General features: G+C 39.6%; 1 protein-coding gene across 4 annotated transcripts in view; it reads right to left on the minus strand.

Moving 5' to 3' along the window:
• The window catches only part of tub (TUB bipartite transcription factor), a 236,085-nt gene extending 217,304 nt beyond the window's left edge, over positions 1 to 18,781 (minus strand). The window contains exon 1 of one of the 4 annotated variants that reach the window (XM_039748525.1): positions 18,248 to 18,781. In XM_039748525.1, the coding sequence (XP_039604459.1) occupies positions 18,248 to 18,306 (59 nt within the window). In that variant the 5' untranslated portion in view covers positions 18,307 to 18,781. The remainder of the gene's footprint in view (positions 1 to 18,247) is intronic. The other 3 variants (XM_039748506.1, XM_039748496.1, XM_039748531.1) reach the window with 3 other exon arrangements.
• Between the last annotated feature and the right edge of the window lie 547 nt (positions 18,782 to 19,328).

Genomic DNA, 19,328 nt, shown 5'->3' on the forward strand with positions numbered 1-19,328 from the left:
GAGACGAGACAAGACATTTTTAGAGAGATTTCACATCCAGCAAGAAGAGAATTTGTGCAAAGAGATGAATTGAAAACCTAACAGGTCCAAGCAGGGGAACAGAAATAAAAGACAGACAGTAAAAGAAGAAAAGACAAAGAGTAGAAGACAAAGTAGGACATCATAAAGAGGTTAAAAAACGCTGGCACGATACACATGCACAGCAGGTTAGAGATTATGAAAGTACTAAAATTTGAAAGTCTCAAAAAACTGATAGTAATAATCCCATTAACACTGACAAACGGAAATTATTACTCGGTGAAATAACAGAACAGCGAAAAGAGACCGAATATATTGACACAGGTGATATGACAGAGCTACTACAAGTTTAATTTCAAAGAAACCACAGTTCGGTCAGGTTTATATTTATGATCACAGAGAAGCGATGCAACATAGAATCGAAAGAGTTAAACGATCGGACATATTAGAAATTCTACAGCCAATAATGGATACAATTCCATACGTCCGAAAGTATACCTTTTGGAATTACAGCAAAACAGTTCAATCTTGGTCCATACATTTGTCCACATAGTTGTGGGAGACCAGGTATAATTTTTGGCAAAGTTTAGCTTGGCTTGGATGTTTTTCTTTGTGAGAATAGGCTTTCATCTTGCTACCCTACCCAAAAACCCAGACATATGTAGAATATGACTGATTGTTGTGACATGTAGGGGACAATCATTACATGGTATGAAATACTGCACCTCCTCTAATGTTGCTGTAGGTCTCTGACCAGTTTTCTCCTTGTCTTCTCATCAATCTTGGATGGATGTCCTGATTTTGACAGAGTCACTGTTGTCGGCTGTATTCACTAGGCTCCATGGGCTATTTAATGCTTTGGATAATTTTTTGTACTCCTAGCCTGATTGATACCTTTCAGTGATGAGATCTCATTCATGTTTTGTAAGCTCTTTGTGGACCATGGCTTTTGGAGTGTGTTGAAATCGAGAGGACATCTGAATAATCCTACAGCAAGAGCCAAACTTCATCCGAGCTCAATCAGAGTCACTTTATGTGATGCCAGATGTATACTAACTACTATTGGAGACTTATTGTGATTTGGTTGATTCTGAACACAGCCACATCCGTGATTATTAAAAGATGCACACTAATGTAAAGATTTTTTTTATGATTTCTTTCTTATTTTTTCACTAAACTTTGAATAGATTGCAATTTTGCAATAAAACTGAAATAAACTCTGACAGGATTTATCTTAGTTTCATTTTTTTAATTACACAAAATCTCTGATTTTGGCAGAGGTCTGTAGACGTTTTATATACATTATAAGGTGCCAAAGCAAAATAAATAAAAATATAATTAAATGCTATGAAGATTAGTCTTGTGCCTGAGGCCAAGATTAACTTCCAGTGACCATACTTTATCATCAAGCAGGTTCATAAAATGGAAGGCTGTTGACTTACAGAAGTGACACAGCATCATCATCACAAAGAAATTGCTTTTGCATCCATTAGTCTCAATATAAAACCCCACTTTACTTTTTTAAACTGCACTGCTTTTCATCAGTAAGCTCCAATAATCCTGCATTTTTCTTGATTATTAAATATTTCCTTTTACTAATATTCCATACGGTATACTGTGCTGTAACAAGATTCAACATGGAAGTGTAAACATATAACACTGATATGGAAGTGAATGTTGGAAATTGAAAATAAAGCCTCAACAGCAGAGTGCTAAAATCCCCAGCATCATCAGCAGAGCACAGACAGTGTTTTAGCAGGCTACGGGGTTTCAAGGGGAAAGCGAAATAAAGAGCAGCCTGTTTTAAATGATGGGTGATAGTTGTTGCTATTACATCTGTGGGCTGTTGCCTGGCAACAAGACACCTCGTATGTATTTAAGAATGCACCAAATGCCTACAATTTCATCGGGCAGCCAACTCAACACAGCAAATGTGCTCTAATACTCGTAGAAAAACAGTATTTACAGTAAACATGATTACTCTTGATGTAGTGACATTTTAGTATATTTTTACAGCAACATGAAATGGTGCATGAGCAGTTATTTTGGGATCTCTGGCATCCACATACATACTATAAAATGATTTCTCGTGTATAGACAAAACTGTCTGATAATAAACTGTCCTAGTAACACTATAATAATTTCCATTGCTTACATTAGCTGCGGTGGGCTGGCGCCCTGCCCGGGGTTTGTTTCCTGCCTTGCGCCCTGTGTTGGCTGTGATTGGCTCCAGCAGACCCTCGTAATCCTGTAGTATGAATATAGCGGGTTGGATAATGGATGGATGGATGGATGCTTACATTAATACACATTACACACTTTTACAATAGATGAATATTTTCAAATTTAAATTAGCTACTGCAAAAATATCTACAACTAATGAATAAAGGATTTGTAAAGATGTGAGGACGTATTACTGAAAGTTAAAATAAACTGTTATATTTGTATCTACTATATTAAATAATTAGCTTTCAATCAATCAATCAATCAATCAACATTTATTTATATAGCACATATTCATACAAAAAAATGTAGCTCAAAGTGCTTTACAAAATGAATACAAAAATAGAAGACACAATAAAAAATAAACATAAGTCAACATTAATTAACGTAGAATAAGTAAGGTCTGATGGCCAGGGTGGACAGAAAAAAAAAAAAAAAAACTCCAAAAGCTGGAGAAAAAAATTAAATCTGTAGGGATTCCAGACCATTAGACTGCCCAGTCCCCTCTGGGCAATCTACCTAACATAAATGAAACAGTCCTCTTTGGATTTAGGGTTTTCATGGAAGGACCTGATGATGATGGATTCTTGCTAATGATGTATTAATGAAAGCTGCTATTAAATGTTACTATTGCTCCTTTTGAATCCCCTTCAATTCAAATAAAACTGCTTCTTACTGGGGCCTAGTATTCTACCGTAGTAAACACTTCATTTTAAAGACACAATACTGAACATGTAATTCCATCTCCACGATTACCTACAGAATAAAAGGTTTATTAGTTGCAGTGTGTGTTTATGAATCCTCTGTATTGGAAAATAAAAATCAATGATGAGCTGTTTGAAAAACTAGCAGTACTCACCACTGCTAAGGGACAGGGTCTGTTATGATATGGAGATGTAAACTGCATTTGAATTCCAACTTTTTTTAAAATGCATTCTTCATATTTTTACTTTTTTCATTTGAATTAACAATGCCAATGGAGTTAGGCAAACTTACCTTGGAGCATTCTGCTTTATTTTTGCTTACATTGCCACCAGAATGCAAGAACCTCCAAAACTGTAAGATTAAATACACATATATTGCACATTTCTATATATTTCTTTCTGAATACCACACATAGTTTACTGCAAACAAATTTGTAAAAATGTACAGAGTTTTGAGTCAATAAAATGGAAGAAGTGCATTAGAAGAATAAAATCACTTTAATTGTGCGTTACCAGTTAATGCTGCTGCCTTGAACCTCCATCCCAGTTGTCATCTTCTGCCCATGTTCTCCCAGAGACATGTTTCACTGAACGAGAATGATACACTAGCTTTCTATTAATGAATGTGGCCATGTCGGTGAAGGTACCCAGTGATGGACTGGCATCCTGATACAGTGTTGGTTCCTGAATTGTGCCAAATGATGCAAACTCTGAATTGGAAGAAGCTGATGTAGTAAATTAATAAATAAAGTTGTGGACGTATTTAATTGGTAACTCCACATTTGCATGACATCAGTGAGTGTGTGTGTGTGTGTGAGGGCCTACAAAGGGCTCTTCAGTCATCAATAATCAAGGATTTCATGAGGAATTAAGCATAAGTGCGTTTAAGATGTCTTCATACAATGGACTGCAGGAATCGGAAACAAAGCCTTCAGTTATGCATTCGATGTGGAAAAGCCTTAGTGTTTTATAAAAAGAAAAATTAGGACATCCGAGCTATTAGCTAACCAGGTGAGTTGGACAGGCTGAAAGTTCTCGTCTTGTTTGTCAGATGTCTTATGTTCTTATGTCTTAATGCTTTGGAGATAGACGTCCTTCCCCAGCAACCCTTTACTCAACTGAATTAAACTGAGAATTATATTATAAAAGTGTGACATATTTAGTCATAAGCACTGAGTAAATACAAAATTAACTAAAACGTAGATGAACATTGTATATATTGTGTATGAATATATTATATTTCTTGTGCCAGTATTGTACAGTATATTTTTTTATTCTTATTTATTCCTGAATGTGTATTTACCTGTACCATTACTTGGATGACACATTAGGTACACAGTAACAGGGCTGAGTTACACTACAGTTAGTTACTTAGTAATCAATGTGTAAGAATACTGTAATAAAAAGAATGCAATGTAATGCCACTGCAAATACAAAATATGACTACATGAATGTGTCCTGTAATGGTCTGGCATCCTTTAGGGTCAGATTGCCATGGGATAGTCTACTGCAACTGTAGCTCTTTATTAGAAAGACAGGGTTCAGAAATAAATGGATAAGTTACTTGAACTTGCTTAAGTGACTGTTACTTTAACCAAATATTTTAGTACAGCAACCATAATAAGTGCATTATCCTATGAAACAGTTCTGTGGTCCAACACTAAGACACAGGTGGTCCTTCTGGAATTTACAGTGCCATGGAAGGAGAGGATTGAGGAAACACATAAGTGTAAGCTTGTAAAATATGGGAGTGCAAGCAGAAGGGATAGAGTGTCTGGAACATCTCAGTGGAAGTGGGCTGTAGGAGATTCTCAGGGAAATTACTTTGGAGTAAGGTTTAGTGGTCCAGGTTGCAGGTTGCTAATTTCAGCCAGCAGGGGGTGATGTCATCTGGTGGTTTTGGCTTAAGAGGAATGAGCAATGGCAGAATTTGGAAGAGAGGTGGACAGAAATGAGTGGTAACTAGAGCAGAGAAACTGATGGGGCAGACATAAGATGCTGTTTCAACTGTCAAACCCCATCTGAGATGTCAAGGGCTAATTGATGAAACAACAATGAAGGGGGTTACCATATAAGCTGTGATGGAAAGGACCTTAAGGCTGTCTCAGTGAGAGAAGGGAAGCATGGAAGAAAGTGCCCTAGGAAGGAGGGTAAATAGTGATTAATGGCAACCGCCTCACATTAGGTACAGGATAATTCTTATCAGTTGAGATGGTAGCTATGATTCCATTGTGTTTCACACAATCAAAGTATCCCTACTGAGTGCCACCTAGTCTTGTCACTGAGCTACAGGATCTGTGTGTGAATTAAGGAGTCTAACATTTCTGTTCATTGACATTGGTGACTACTGTTTCCATGTGTTGACATTTTCATTATCAGGGGACCTCAGTCTTGTGTCTTGTTATTTTGATTTGCCAGGGACACCTCCATCTCTATCTATGGGCACCGTTTATGGATGGCATGACTACCTAATAACAAACGATGATGAAGTGGCATAAAGGGTAAGGGCTGAAGTGGTGCTTATTTAATTAACAATGTCTATCTCAATGCCAACAAATCAAAGGGGTTGCTTATTGACCTTAGGAAGTGGGCTGGAGGACACATCTCAATTTGCAATGGCAACTGTGGAAACATTTAGAAAATGCTAATAATGTGGGCCACTCATGTAATTGAAGCCTCGAAGAAGGCTCAGATGAAGCTTTATGACTTCAGACAGTTGAAAAGAAAAGGTGGTTTGTCCCAACTCTGGCTTACTTTTGAAAATGTGGTAATAATAAAAGGTATCACAACGTGGCTTCAAAATCAGACCGATTAAGTCAGCCAAGTCTGTTATTGGTACACAGCTTTCTGTATCAAACGTGTTATTAAAGCACACCATCTTAGAAAGGCTGGCATTGTTATTAAAGACAGTCATCATTCTGCTTTTCCACTTTTTCCCTGTGCCCTCTGGTAAGCATTATAGAACCATTAAAGTATGTACTTCCAAAATGTGTTAAGATTTCTTTCCACAAGCTACACTGTCACACTTCACAGCAATTTGCAGTTGCAAATCAAACTACCTGCATGTTATTAGAAAGTGAGAGGAAATCGAGGTACCGAGAGAGAGAAAGCACAGAGGCCAGGCGGAGACTGGAACCGAGGATTCTGGGTCTGTCATATAAGCACTTAGGCAACCCTTTAAGATTTGTGATGCTTGTTATTTAAGTTGAGAGTTTATATCCGTTTCTAGTATGTGAATGAACGTGTTACAAATACAAACTATAAAGCCTGCTACCAGCGAATTGTGTTTTACTTTTGTCTCTTCTTGTGTGTGTGTAAAAATCTTCAGCATTTACTATGCTCTTAATAAGCATATCTAACAATTACTAAAATAAAATACTGTCAGGTCCATAAGCATTTGGATATGACACAATATTTATATTTCTGGCTCTGTAAACCATCACAATGGATTTGAAATAAAAACAATCTTTGTGTTACTGAATTGTAGACTTTCAGCTTTAATTTAAGGTATTTACCAAAAATATTTTATGAGCCTTTTAGGAATGACAGCCATTTTTCTGCATAGCCCCCCATTTCCTGGGGTTCAAAAGTATTTGGACATTTGACTGACAAGCTGTTCCATTGCCAGGATGGAGCAGTTGCCTCATTATTTCATTTACTATTAAACCAGTACAATATCTGGAATTGATTCCAATTGTGGAATTGGCATTTGTAAGCTGTCACTGTGAACTCTCAAAATGAGGTCCAAAGAGCTGTCCATGCAAGTAAAAACAAGTGCTCATTAGGCTGATAAAACAAAATAAACCCTTTAGAAAGACAGCAGAAACACCAGGAGTGGTCACAACAAAAAGAAGGAACACACTGGTGAACTCAGCAACAGCAGAAGGTCTGGAAGTCCACAGAAGACATCCGTGCTGGATGATTGCAGAATTCTGTCCTTGGTGAAGAAGAACCCCTTCACAACATTTAGCCAAACCAAGAACACTCTCCAGGAGGTAGGCCTATTATTCCCAAAGTCTACTATCAAGAGAAGACTCGTGAAAGTAAAGACAGAGAGTTTACCACAAGGTGCAAATCACTGGTGAACCTCAAGAATAGGAAGGGCAGATCAAACTTTGTCAGAAAACATTTTTTAACAGCCTGTCCAGTTCTGGAACGATTTTCTTTGGACAAAGGAAATTAAGTTCAATATGTGTCAAATGTTGGAAAGAGAAGAGTATGGATAAGAGAAAAAATGGCTCATGATCAGAAGAATATCGACATCATCTGAAATATAGTAGAGGCAGTGTTATGGCATGAGTATGCCTGACTACCGATGGAAGAAGGTCACTAGTATTTATTGATGATATGACTACTGGCAAAAGTAAAAGAATGAATTCTCAAGTGTACAGGTCTATACTGTCTGCTCAGATTCAACCAAATGCTGGAAAACTGACAGGACAATGCTTCACAGTATAGGTGGACAATGAGCCAAAACATACTGTGAAAGCAAGTGAAGTGTTTTTCAGTGCAAAGCAGTGAAACGTTCTTCAAAGGCCAAGTCAATCAATTGACCTCAACCCAAATGGACATGCATTTCACTTCCTGAAGACCTACAAACAAGCAGAAACTGAAGACAGCTGCAGTAAAGGCCTGGCCAAGCATTACTAAAGTGAAAATTCATCACTTGGAGAAGGTCATGGGTTCCAGACTTCAGACCATCTTTGACTGTAAAGGACTTTCAATGAAATATTGAAAATGATCATATTTATGATTGTTAGTCTGTCCAAATACTTTTGAGATCCTGAGAATAGAGAGCCCATGTATAAAAATGTCTGTCTTTTCTAAACAGCTTATACAATATTTTTGTTAAACCCCTTCAATTAAAGCTGAAAGTCTACACTTCAATCATATCTTGATTGCTTTGTTTCATATACATTGTGGTGGCATACAGAGCCAACATTATGAATGAGTCACTGCCCAAACACTTATGGACCTGACTGTGTATCAAAAAATACCTAAGCCTAGACAAAATAATGCAGTACATAATTAATATTTAGCTAAAGAAACAATTTTAAAATGCCACTAGAGGTAAATTGTTTTAGATATTTATATGGGAATACAGTATCTTGAAGAGAAGGAAATAAATGGAAATGTACCCTCAAGAATCAATGGGACATTTGAGTTCAAAGCATTATTTCTATTCATACTGTTTAAGATCAATATTCTCATTCTGCATTTCAAATTTCCTAATATGAATTTCTGCTTTGACAGAAATCAATAAATACCCATTCATGTAATTGCCTCCCAGGACACTGTGTTTATGTATAGTTTGCTAAACACGTCAATCAAAGCTATTTAAGATCAAGAATTAAAAGCTTGGAAGAAGAAGTTGGTTGCTTATAAAGGATGTCAGTCTTCACAAGTATATCAATGGTTGTATCTTGTACACCTTAATACATTTCTAATATGTAGTCTGTTATGAACACTGGGCCTATAAAAGCTTTTTACATTTTATTGTGGTACAACATTGAATCGGAGTGGATTTAATTTGGCTTATTTAATACTGATCATACTAATATACAGAAAAAGATCTTTTAATTTCAAAGAAAATATAGTTCTCTGCAAAGCGGTCTAAATTAATCTACTCTCTATTTATAAAATCCTAAGCCTAAAAGGCAACAGTTTTATGTGACTTTTATGTAACGCTTTAAATCGGGCTTATTTTAAAACCTGCATATATATGTTTGGTATCATTCTTTAAGAAACTTTAATGTGATGTTGTTAGATTTTCAGATTCTTATTCCGTTTTTAAATTATAAACTAAAAAATATCAAGAACTCACGTCCCGCGAGATGAGACTTTGTGCCAAGACATTTAACCACGCCTGGGGCCGTAAATAAAAGACAGATTAGATGAGTAGATGACAAAGACAGCTGCTCTACAGGCTTTTAAACGTTCAAAGTGCCGCATGAGATGCAGATCACATGGCACAGCACGGCAGCAGCAGCAAGCCAGCAGCTGACCGAGTAAAGAGGAGGTAAAAAAACAACTGTATTTTTTCCCCATTGTATCACTGTTTAAGAGGGGGTTTCGGAGGAGCAACCACATCTCCTTGGGGTGCGTTCAGCCCCCCTCTTAACAACGCGAGCGGTAGAGATGCAAAGTGGCTGCTGCGTAACGCAGGCCGGGGGGTTGGCGAACAAAGCAAGCATGGGGCGAACGCCCTAGTTACAATTATAAAACACAAAAAAATTATCTAATAAGTATTACCATAGCACACCTAAATCATCTCTGCTGCAGCCAGTTGGTTTTAGAAGTCCCATAATTGGTTAAATGGAGGTCACATGTTAGTAGTAAAGGGGTTTCAATTGCTTGTAGTCTAAGGCCAACATGTGTCTGGAGTCAATAAGGTGGCTTAACCTACACAATGAAGACAAAAGGAAATTCAAAGAAACTCTGTGAAAAGGTGATTGACAAGTCAAGGGATGGAGACAAGAAAATATCTAAGTCCCTGAATATCTCTTGTAGTCCAACTAAATTAGTCATTAAGAAAAGGAGAGTATGGCACATATGGAAAACTGCCCAGAGAAACACAGAAACTGAGCAGTCAAGCAAAAAGAAGACTAGTGAGATAGGCCACCAAGATGCTAGGATAACTCTGAAGGAGTTACAAGCTACAGTGCCCGAGTGGCAAAGAGCAAACATGTGCATGACATCTCAGCTTGTAAGAAAGGACTCTCAAGTCAGCTGGAAGAAGGGTTTAAGGTTTTATTGAACTTTTTGGATATCTAAACACTATGTTTGGCATAAGCCAAATATTGCACATCATCAAAACACTTGGTGGTGGCAGCTTTGGGTTTGCTTCTCTGCTGCAGGCCCTGAAAGGCGTGTGAGAGTAGAGGGTAAAATGAATGCAGACAAATGCAGGAGAAATCCTGGAGAAAACCTGATGCAGTCTGCAAGATACCTTGGCGGAAGATTAGTTTTCCAGCACGATGACACCAAGCATAAAGCCAACGTTACACAGAAATGGTTTAACATCCTGGAGTGGCTGAGTCAGAGTCCAATTAAGAATTGCAAAGATCTGTTTTAACTTTGACAATGAAGAGTCTTTTTCTGCTGATCAATGTTTGTTGTGGATGTAAAATGATTTTACTTTTACTACACCATTTTAATACAAGGTGTGACTAAAATGTCTCTAATTCTGCAATATCTGATCAAGTTAAACCAAAATTACCAGACAATCATTACTAAGCACACATGTTGTAAACTAGTTGGCATACATTAACTCTCAGGGCAGCAATGTCAGTTGGCACTAAAGCTGAGATGCATTAGTCTGTTGAGTGACAGTGGGCTATAATACAGCTAAATGCCTCTGCTACTATAAGAATGTGAATGCTGGCATTAAATCTTGACCCACAGCCCAGTTAGAGAAGGGCAGGCTGAAGACACCGACTGTATGTGACTGGAAAGCTAAAAGAAAGAAAGCTTCTACCTATTTTGTATACCCCCTGCACTTTACTTTAACATAATATACCCACTTAATTCTTTGCACAGCCTTTCCCCGTAGCACTGGTTGCAAGGCAGGAAACCAACAGCTGTACCACCTGCCCTTCAGAACAGGTAATCCAATTAAAGCTAATCATTTTGGGGACCATCTAGGAAAAGCTTGGGTTGCTGTTGGAAGAGGGGTTAATCCCAATGCCTGCAATGCAGTGACAGGGACACTGAGGTGTGACAATGGTGCCCTCCTTCAGATGAAACATAAAACCAAAGTCTTGACTCTCTGTTGACATAAAAGATCCCTGGGCATCCTTCGAAAAGAGTTTGTTGAACAATTGATGTCCTGGCTAAATTGCCAATTATGGTCTCCTCCATCCTGACCTCCTATTCATCTCCTGTCCCTCTTTGGCCTCTCACCTCTTCACCACATAATAGTTGATGTGTGGTGAGAGGACTGGTGCAAAATGTCTGCTATTTCATTATTTAGGCGGATTGCAAATTGATGGGATGTGAAGTGGTTCTTAGTGTGTCTAGAAAAGCACTACATAAAGCTATCTATCCACCTAAACAACTGTGGATGGGACACCAGCCTATCACAGGCCCCACTTACACACATAACCACACATTGGAGATGTGCAAGTGAAACCTGAAGGAAAACGCGCACGGACACGAGGAAAATGTGTCACACAGACAATAGGATTCAGAGCCAGCACACTGATAAGTGGGGCAGAAGTGATACCAACCGCAGGACTGTGCCACCCAAGTTTACTTTTGTTTATTGTTATTGTCACTACTGCTGTGCCAGTACCTCAACATAGCACAAAGAAACATAAAGCAGTATAATTGATGCTGTCTGTTTCAATCGATGATGATTCAAAATCGTGCAATCTCATAAGCTGTTTTTATTTTCATTTCATTCTGATACACAAACAGAGATCATTGTCATATACCTTGATAAGAAATTATGACTAAGATTGTTTTATTTTTTTAATAGAGCTTATAATACAGGAATAATTTTTTTATGTGGCTTTTGACTTCAACCCACGTTTACCAACTTTTTATAGCAGATAAGATTTCTCTTTTTTTTTTCAACTCACTTTTTCTGTATAAATTAAATCCTATTTTAAAAATGCAGATCTGACCATCTCAGTGTCCATTTTCTGAATCCACCAAATCCTCTTCAGGGCTTCCCAGCAACACTGGGCACGAGTTGGGAACCAAGCCTGGATGGGACGCCACTCCACTATTCCCTATACACTTTAAACACACATATCATAAACTGGAGGGCACTTCAGATTTTACAAACCTGCCATGAACGTACTGTCTCACATATGTTTATCATGAATCTGACAGCGCAGGTAAAAATAAATTCTGCTAGGTCAGTGCAATCATCAAACCTCTAACTCACATGGAGACATCCCCATTTAAAAATGTCGACGTCTTGACTTTATAGGTCCCTATTACTCCAATGGGTTTTCTTTTTTCCCACTAGCTCTCTCAGACATCTTTTCTTGCAGATTATGGACTAGCAGTGGATAATCAGGACCCTGTAGGTGTTAAAACTTTGCCACTGCCTCCTGCCACGCTTTTTCCGCTACCCTCAGGCTGTCCTGCCATGCCTAATGCCACCCTGCCACTTTGCTGTCAGCACTGTACAGTTTTATTCCCCTCCTGTGTCAACACCACAGGTGTAGTAAGTCTTCAAAATGTCAGTCGGTTAGCAACCTATTTTTGAGAGATTCAGCAGATGGAAAAAGAAAAATGAAAGAATCACTGGTGTGAGGGAAAATTAATTACTTATGTATTATTTCATTTGTTTAAATTAGATAAAGCGCTTATTTCAGTTGCACCAGCCCAGCTGAGACTCATCTTACAGCATAACTGTTACCTGACTGGACGAGTAACTACTGGAACCTGAAAACTAATAGAAGGTTTAGGAAACAGCCAGCCCATGGCATAGGCATCATAGGCAAATGCCAAGAGTGAGTCTCCATGGCATGGGAACAAAGACAGAGAAACACACCACGCGCTTTTTGATATTACAACAGCTGAGGGGAACCCTTCATTCCCCCCAGTTCAGGCAGCTGCTGGCCCTGTTTTGGGGCATTATTTTAACTAGCTTCATGATTTACAGTATGCCAAAGCTCATGCACACTAACATAAATGATAGTACTGAAAGATTCATTTTGGTTATTTCAGGGTCATGAAATGTAAGTATTAGTAACCTCATGGATTCCTTTAGCACATCTGGATAGCCTTCCTAACCCCTCATCTATCAGATGAATGGCACTACAGCAGAAGTTCACATTCCTTTCAAGGCATTTAATGCCAGCTACTATACATTTGGAAGCAGCCACAGAACAAGCTTGTCTTCTTATTTTTAAATTTAAAATGTATCAAGTATAAATCGCTGCATTACCATTTTAATTCTATTTTTTCAGTCTGTGATAAAATGCTACCTGTAAAAACACTTAAAGAACAAAGTTTTCCTTAGCTCCTTTGGATAAGCCATCTTAGGTTCAAATCTCTTTCAAGAACTTTGGAGTAGGCTCCCCAGACCTTTGTCCTTTACTAAATACAATGGCTTCGAATGAGAAGATGTGGTAAAATATATGCTGTCTTGATTCTGAAATAGCAATAACCATTAGCAATCACTCAAATGAAAGTTATGTTCCTTTAGTAGTGAGGCTTACTTGTTCAGCAGTGGGATCAATGGTTGACCTTAGGTGAGAAGAAGAATGTCATGGAATTAATGTTCTTCTCGGGCAGCTGACTAAATCCTTTTATGATGACTCCTGTGAGGAGAAGGAGGAGGAGATTGGGAGCTTGCGCAGATTAGAGTATGTTGCCTCACCCACCATCATTGGAACCCGAGTGCAGCCATGCAACAGATGAGACCTCAGAACCACCGTGAGGAGAACAATACAACATTTTATTGCTTTTCTTATGGGGAGCTATAGTCCTTGGATAAGAGGGATTGTTCAGATTTCAAAGAAATGGATGTTCCATATTCATCTTCCAATTCATCTGAAACTGAGACAGGCAGTTGAAGCAAAAACCTTGACAACCTTTAAGAAGCATCTGGATGAGATATTGGGACAGCGTAGCTATTAGCTAAACAAAAAGGCTTGATGGACTAAATGGCTTCCTGTCGTTTGTTAAATTTCGTATGTTCTTATGAAACCTGCAATTCTGGGCCACAACAATGTTTCAAGCTGAATCAGGTGTGGGCAGCCATGAACATCTATCACAAGTGGGAAAGAGGAGAAAGTTACTAAGACCTCATGCTGAACTTGCCAACCGTTAGACTTGAAAAGCTTCTTGCTTTTAGTTTATTTTCTCTACAGATGTCACTTACTGAAGTTTGTGTTTTCATCTCCTCTGATGTCAATTGTCAACAATTAACTAATGGGCAGATAGTGTTGCATGGGCTCCATTTATGTTAATCAGTTTCAAACTACTTTGTATCTTTATGAACCCATTATGTAAACAGTAAAGTTTGTAATTGCATCTTACTTAAGTCCTTGTAACAGCACTCAGTGAACAGCAGAATAAAAAATAAACTGAATTGAACTGAACTGAATTTTATCTCTTGAGAGGTGAGTTGTTTGAAATATCTGAAATTTTACAGTTAGCTACACAAACATTATACATAACAAGATAAGAAATCTCACAAACGAGAGGAGACCATTCAGTCCATGTGTTTAGCTGACAGCTAAGCTGTCCCAATAGCTCATCCAGATCCTTTTTGAAGGTTGTTTAGGTTTCTGCTTCAGTTCCATGTCTTGGTAGTTCCAGAGTCCCACCACTCTTTGTGTAAAGAAGTGTTTCCTGACTTCAGTCTTAAATGTACTTCTTCTTAATTTCAACTGTTGTCCTCGAGTACATGATTCACCGTTAAGATAAAAGAATTCTCTTGGGTCTACTTTATCAATGCTTTGAACGATTTTGAAGACCTGGATTAGGTCCTCACACAGTTTCTAAACAGGATTAATTCTCTGAGTCTGTCGCAGTACGACATGTCATTAAGTCCTGGGATGCACCTGGTTGATCTCATCTGCACAGCTTCAAGTACTGCTATGTCTTTTTTGTAGTTTGATGACCAACACAGCACACAATACTTCAGATGCAGTCTTATTATTGTATTACATAGTAAGAGCATAATGTCCCTTGATTTATATTCAATAGCTTTTCTGATATAATCTAACATTTTATTTGCCTTTTTGATAGCTTCTGCACATTATAACTTTATAGACTAACCAAGGCTTAGTCTAGACTTCAGCCATTCCAGCCACTTTCTACAGTCTTTTCTTCTTTCAGCTGCTCCCATTAGGTGTTGCCACAGTGGATCACCTTTTTTTATCTCTTCCTGTCCTCTACTTCTTGCTCTCTCACACCCACCACCTCCATGTCTACTCTCACCACATCCATAAACCTTCTCTTAAGCCTTCCACTTTTCCTCTTCCCTGGCAGCTCTATCCTTAGCATTCTTTTCCCAATATACCCAGCATCTCTCCTCTGCACATGTCCAAACCAACACAATCTCACCTCTTGGACTTTGTCTCAAACTGTCCTACCTGAGCTGACCCTCTAATGTACTCATTTTTAATCCTGTCCAGCCTTGTCACGCTTAATGCAAATTGACCTTCCTTTTCACTCTTGCTGATACCCGTCTGTCACAAATTACCCCGACACTCTTCTCCACCCATTCCTACCTGTCTGCACTCTCTTTTTCACCTCTCTTCTACACTCCCCATTACTCTGTACTGTTGATCCCAAGTATTTAAACTCATCCACCTTCGCCAGCTCTACTCCCTGCATCCTCAACATTCCACTGACCTCCCTCTCATTTACACACGTTTTCTGTCTTGTTCCTACTGACCTTCATTCCTCTCCTCTCCAGAGCATATCTTCTCCTCTTCAGTGTCTCCTCAACCTGCTCCCTACTCTCACTACAGATCACAATGTCATCCGCAAACATCATAGTCCACGGGGACTCCTGTCTAATCTCATCTGTCAACCTGTCCATCACCACTGCAAACAAGAAAGGGCTCAGAGCTGATCCCTGATGTAATCCCACCTCCACCTTGAGTGTATCTATCACTCCTTACAGCAGACTCACCACTGTCACACTTCCCTCATACATATCTTGCACTACTCTTATGTACTTCACTGCCACTCTTGACTTCCTCATACAATATCACAACTCCTTGCCAGGCACCAAAAAAAACAAAAAACAAAAACCTTTGAAAGCATAGCGATTTTAATTACCATATTCTTTGTAAAAGAATCTCAAGTCTACAGAAGCATGTTCAATAGATCTGTGTGTCCACAACGTGGCAATGAAGGTTCTTATTATGAGTATGCATGAAAATTGCTATCACTCATTAAACTGCTGATTAAAAACCATTCAGTAGGTATTTGCTGGCCTTTCCAATAAGATTAATGAATGATAGATTGTTAATAAACCTATCAGGTTATTTACAACACCAAGTCAATGCTCAGCAGTTTAGCACATCTTTGGGGAGTTCGGTATACAGTGTCGTGGATGCCAGGGGCGATGACCCGGCCGGGATGCCTTGGAAGACCGTAAGTGGGCGTGCGCCCATCTGGGACCACGTGGGGACTGCCTTCCTGGTTGCTTTGGGGGCCACGGGTACAGGGCATGGAAGCCCCACCCTATAGGGGCCCGTGGTCACGGCCAGGAGGCGGCGCCCCAGTGCCTTGGGGACTTGTTTCCTTGCTTCCTGGTGTGGCTGAAGTGCTGGGGGGAAGATTTAGGACGGCACCCAGAGAGCTGCCGGGCGTGGCCAAGCGAGGAATGCCGGGAACACCTGGTGCTCATCCGGGGACAGGATAAAAGAGGCCGTCTCCATTCATTCAAGGCTGGAGTCGGGAGGAGGCAAGACGAAGCACAGAGGAGGTGTGGAGGCGGCCCGAAGAGAGGCATTTGTGGCCAGGACTGTGTATTGGGGTGAAGGTGTGCACTGTTTGGGTCTGTGTGACCAGTTTATTTATTGTAAATATTGTAAATAAAACATGTGGTGGTTGAAACAGCATGTCTGCCTGTCTGTGTCCAGGCCAAGTCCACAACAGTAAGAATAACACCAAAATGTCCAGTTTCATACATTTTGTTCCTGTAAGGTTGCACCATCCGCTTTCTGTCTGTTTTCACTAAAGTTTACTGACATTTTTTTAGTCAAATACTGATGATGCAGCATAGGTGGGTCAATGGGATGACATTCTGTTTGAAGAACATGCTCAATGTTGTGTTACTATGACACACATAAGGTCTTAGGATGACCTATGCCTCTTTCTGTTGATTGATTTCCTTTCTTACTCTTGGTGCAGCATTTCTCAACCTTTTAAGTATTTGCGACCCGAGTTTTCATAACAGTTTTAATCGCGCCCCCCTGATTTTTTTTTAAGGAGCCCACTAATACCAATTTGATCTTTTTTAAGTAATAATATATCATAGATGCATATTTTATTATACCTACTTAACTTTTATCGACATTTATCTAACTCTGTATTTATTTTTCTAGTATCAGAATGTTGTTTTGGTTTCAATAGATGTATTTTTCATATTTTTTTTCTTTTTTTCACATCTTCCCGCTCCCCTTTTTGTTACTTTGCGCCCCCCTAGGGGGCCCGCCCCACAGTTTGGGAACCACTGCCTTGTTGGACAGTGGTAGTTTTTGTAACTCATTTCACCCAGCCCTCATTTATTGTCTGATGCTCAAAACGACACTTATAGTGTAACGTCAAACACTTCGGCTGCTCTGCAGGATTTCGTTTGGTGTACGTAGGCTACTGTACTTCACAGGCTGAACTCCTCAAGTACGCATTTGTAGGACAGGCACCGGACACGCGTGACGCGCTTTCAATGTGCACGTTTTTAATACCATAATTAATGATCTTAACAACAACAACAAAAAAAAAAAAACAATTTAAGTCAACTGATAGCAATGTTAATTGTAAGAAATGCCTTACATACCCAAAAAGAGGAACTGATAATACGAATTATAGTTGATTAATTGTTTATTCCCGGGAAAGTTTACCTTTACATCTTTTTGCATTAATACATTCATCCGTCCATTACCGTAGTCGTTTAGTCTGTGCCATAAACGGCAGATTTGTTAGTATTAACCATTTAACACCTTAACACCACCAGTTTAAACGCTTAATAATTGCTAGACAGTAGGCTACGGTAAGACTTGCCCATGCGCCTAAATGGATGTAACGACTGAAATCAGGGAAGAACATGCAAATCCCACAAAGAAGCTACACGGGGCGGGATGTAGTTAGGGGTCCTGCGCTGCCGACGGCACTTCAGATGACATCCTCTTGCAGCAATTCCAAATCTCAATTTCATTTGTGTGAAAAGGCTGTCTTACAATATAAATAGCTACATTGAACAAGGGGCTCACACACATCGCTAAAACAATTAAAAATGCAATTGCCTCAAAGAATTGTAATGAGTTTTGGGAATTGGGTTGAATTAGTCATTTAAATCAGTAAAGCTCCTCTGGTATGTTCCTTTCAGATTTTACGCTATTTTGGTATGACGGTGCATCAGGACGCGTAGCAGGGTTGAGCACCTGTTCTGTCCTTATTTTACATTTTGTTTAATTTTATTTGTGATGGATTGTAAAATAACCCCCAGTTCGCAGCTGCGGTCTCGGCGGATCCTTGGATGGCTTCCGTCTCATTCATATCCGAACGGCTAAGCTGCGCTGCAGCCGCGCAGCCTCCTTACAAAGGGCAGCTCGTCGGCTGACCGGCGGCTAATGCGACATACACGAGCGGTCGCCTACCTGTCGTAATAACTCCATCTGCTGTAAGACATCGTCCTGTTGCTGCTCACCCCGTCCATCCCGAGAAAAAAGGCGCTCAAGTCTCCTCCTAGAAACGAAAAATAAACGCCGTCGATTTGTGTCTCGGGTCTGCAGTATCCTCAGGTGCACATCCGTCGCCCAGTCAGCTACACAAATCCCCCACCTCCTCTTTTTCAGTCTAAGCGAAGTCGGCGGCCAGCAGAAAGGAAACAGGTTGTGCCGAGACGTCTTCTTGTATTTTATAAGGATGGAAAAAATGATCCTTCAGATAGATCATGACAGCCTTAAGCACGCGAAAAGCTCTTAGTTGCTAGGAGTCCACTTCCAAATTTCGGCGTGTCTCCGCTCTGTGGTAACGGAGAGGAGAGACGAGGGAGAAGGACCGAGCAGCCTCCTTCCTGCTGCTGCGCACTGCCGGGCTTTTTATTATTATTTATTCTCGTTTCCATAGTTACGACAACACCCCTCTTCCTAACCTCAGCATCTAATCAGCATCCAAACCTCCTCTTTTCCTTGACACTCTCATTGCACCAGTGTGAAGACACGGCGGCTTCGTACCCTCTCCATCTGACACTTCCACGCGTGTTATTGGGGGCTTTTTCTATTAACTGAGTTGTGGCTGTAAGGACCTGTTGTTGTTAGTTACTAACTAATATCTTGTCTTAAGAAGTTTTGTCTTCTTTAAATCTGAGATACATATCTGAATCTGTAGCCTTGAAATCAGACTCAGACCATTTATTTATTTTGATATGAAATTTGTCTCCTAGCTGTATCACAGAAAGGTTCAAAAGAAAAACAAGACTTGAGCTCAATTTTCCAATATAGTGGAGATTCAACAGTTAAATGGGCTATGCATGTTACCTATGGAGAGGGTTGTCAGTTTGTTTAACCTGATTTACGCTTTATAGGACCACAGACACTCTCACACAGACCCCCACACCCATACTCAATAAGCAGATTTGGAGCCACCAATGCATGTAGAAAGAAACCAGCCCACCTGGAGAAAATCCACACGGAGAAGATGAAAATCCGTACACGTTAGAAACTGTTCTGCTAGCTG

Source organism: Polypterus senegalus, chromosome 1 (genome assembly GCF_016835505.1).
Source record: "Polypterus senegalus isolate Bchr_013 chromosome 1, ASM1683550v1, whole genome shotgun sequence".
NCBI classification, from domain to species: Eukaryota; Metazoa; Chordata; class Cladistia; order Polypteriformes; family Polypteridae; genus Polypterus; species Polypterus senegalus.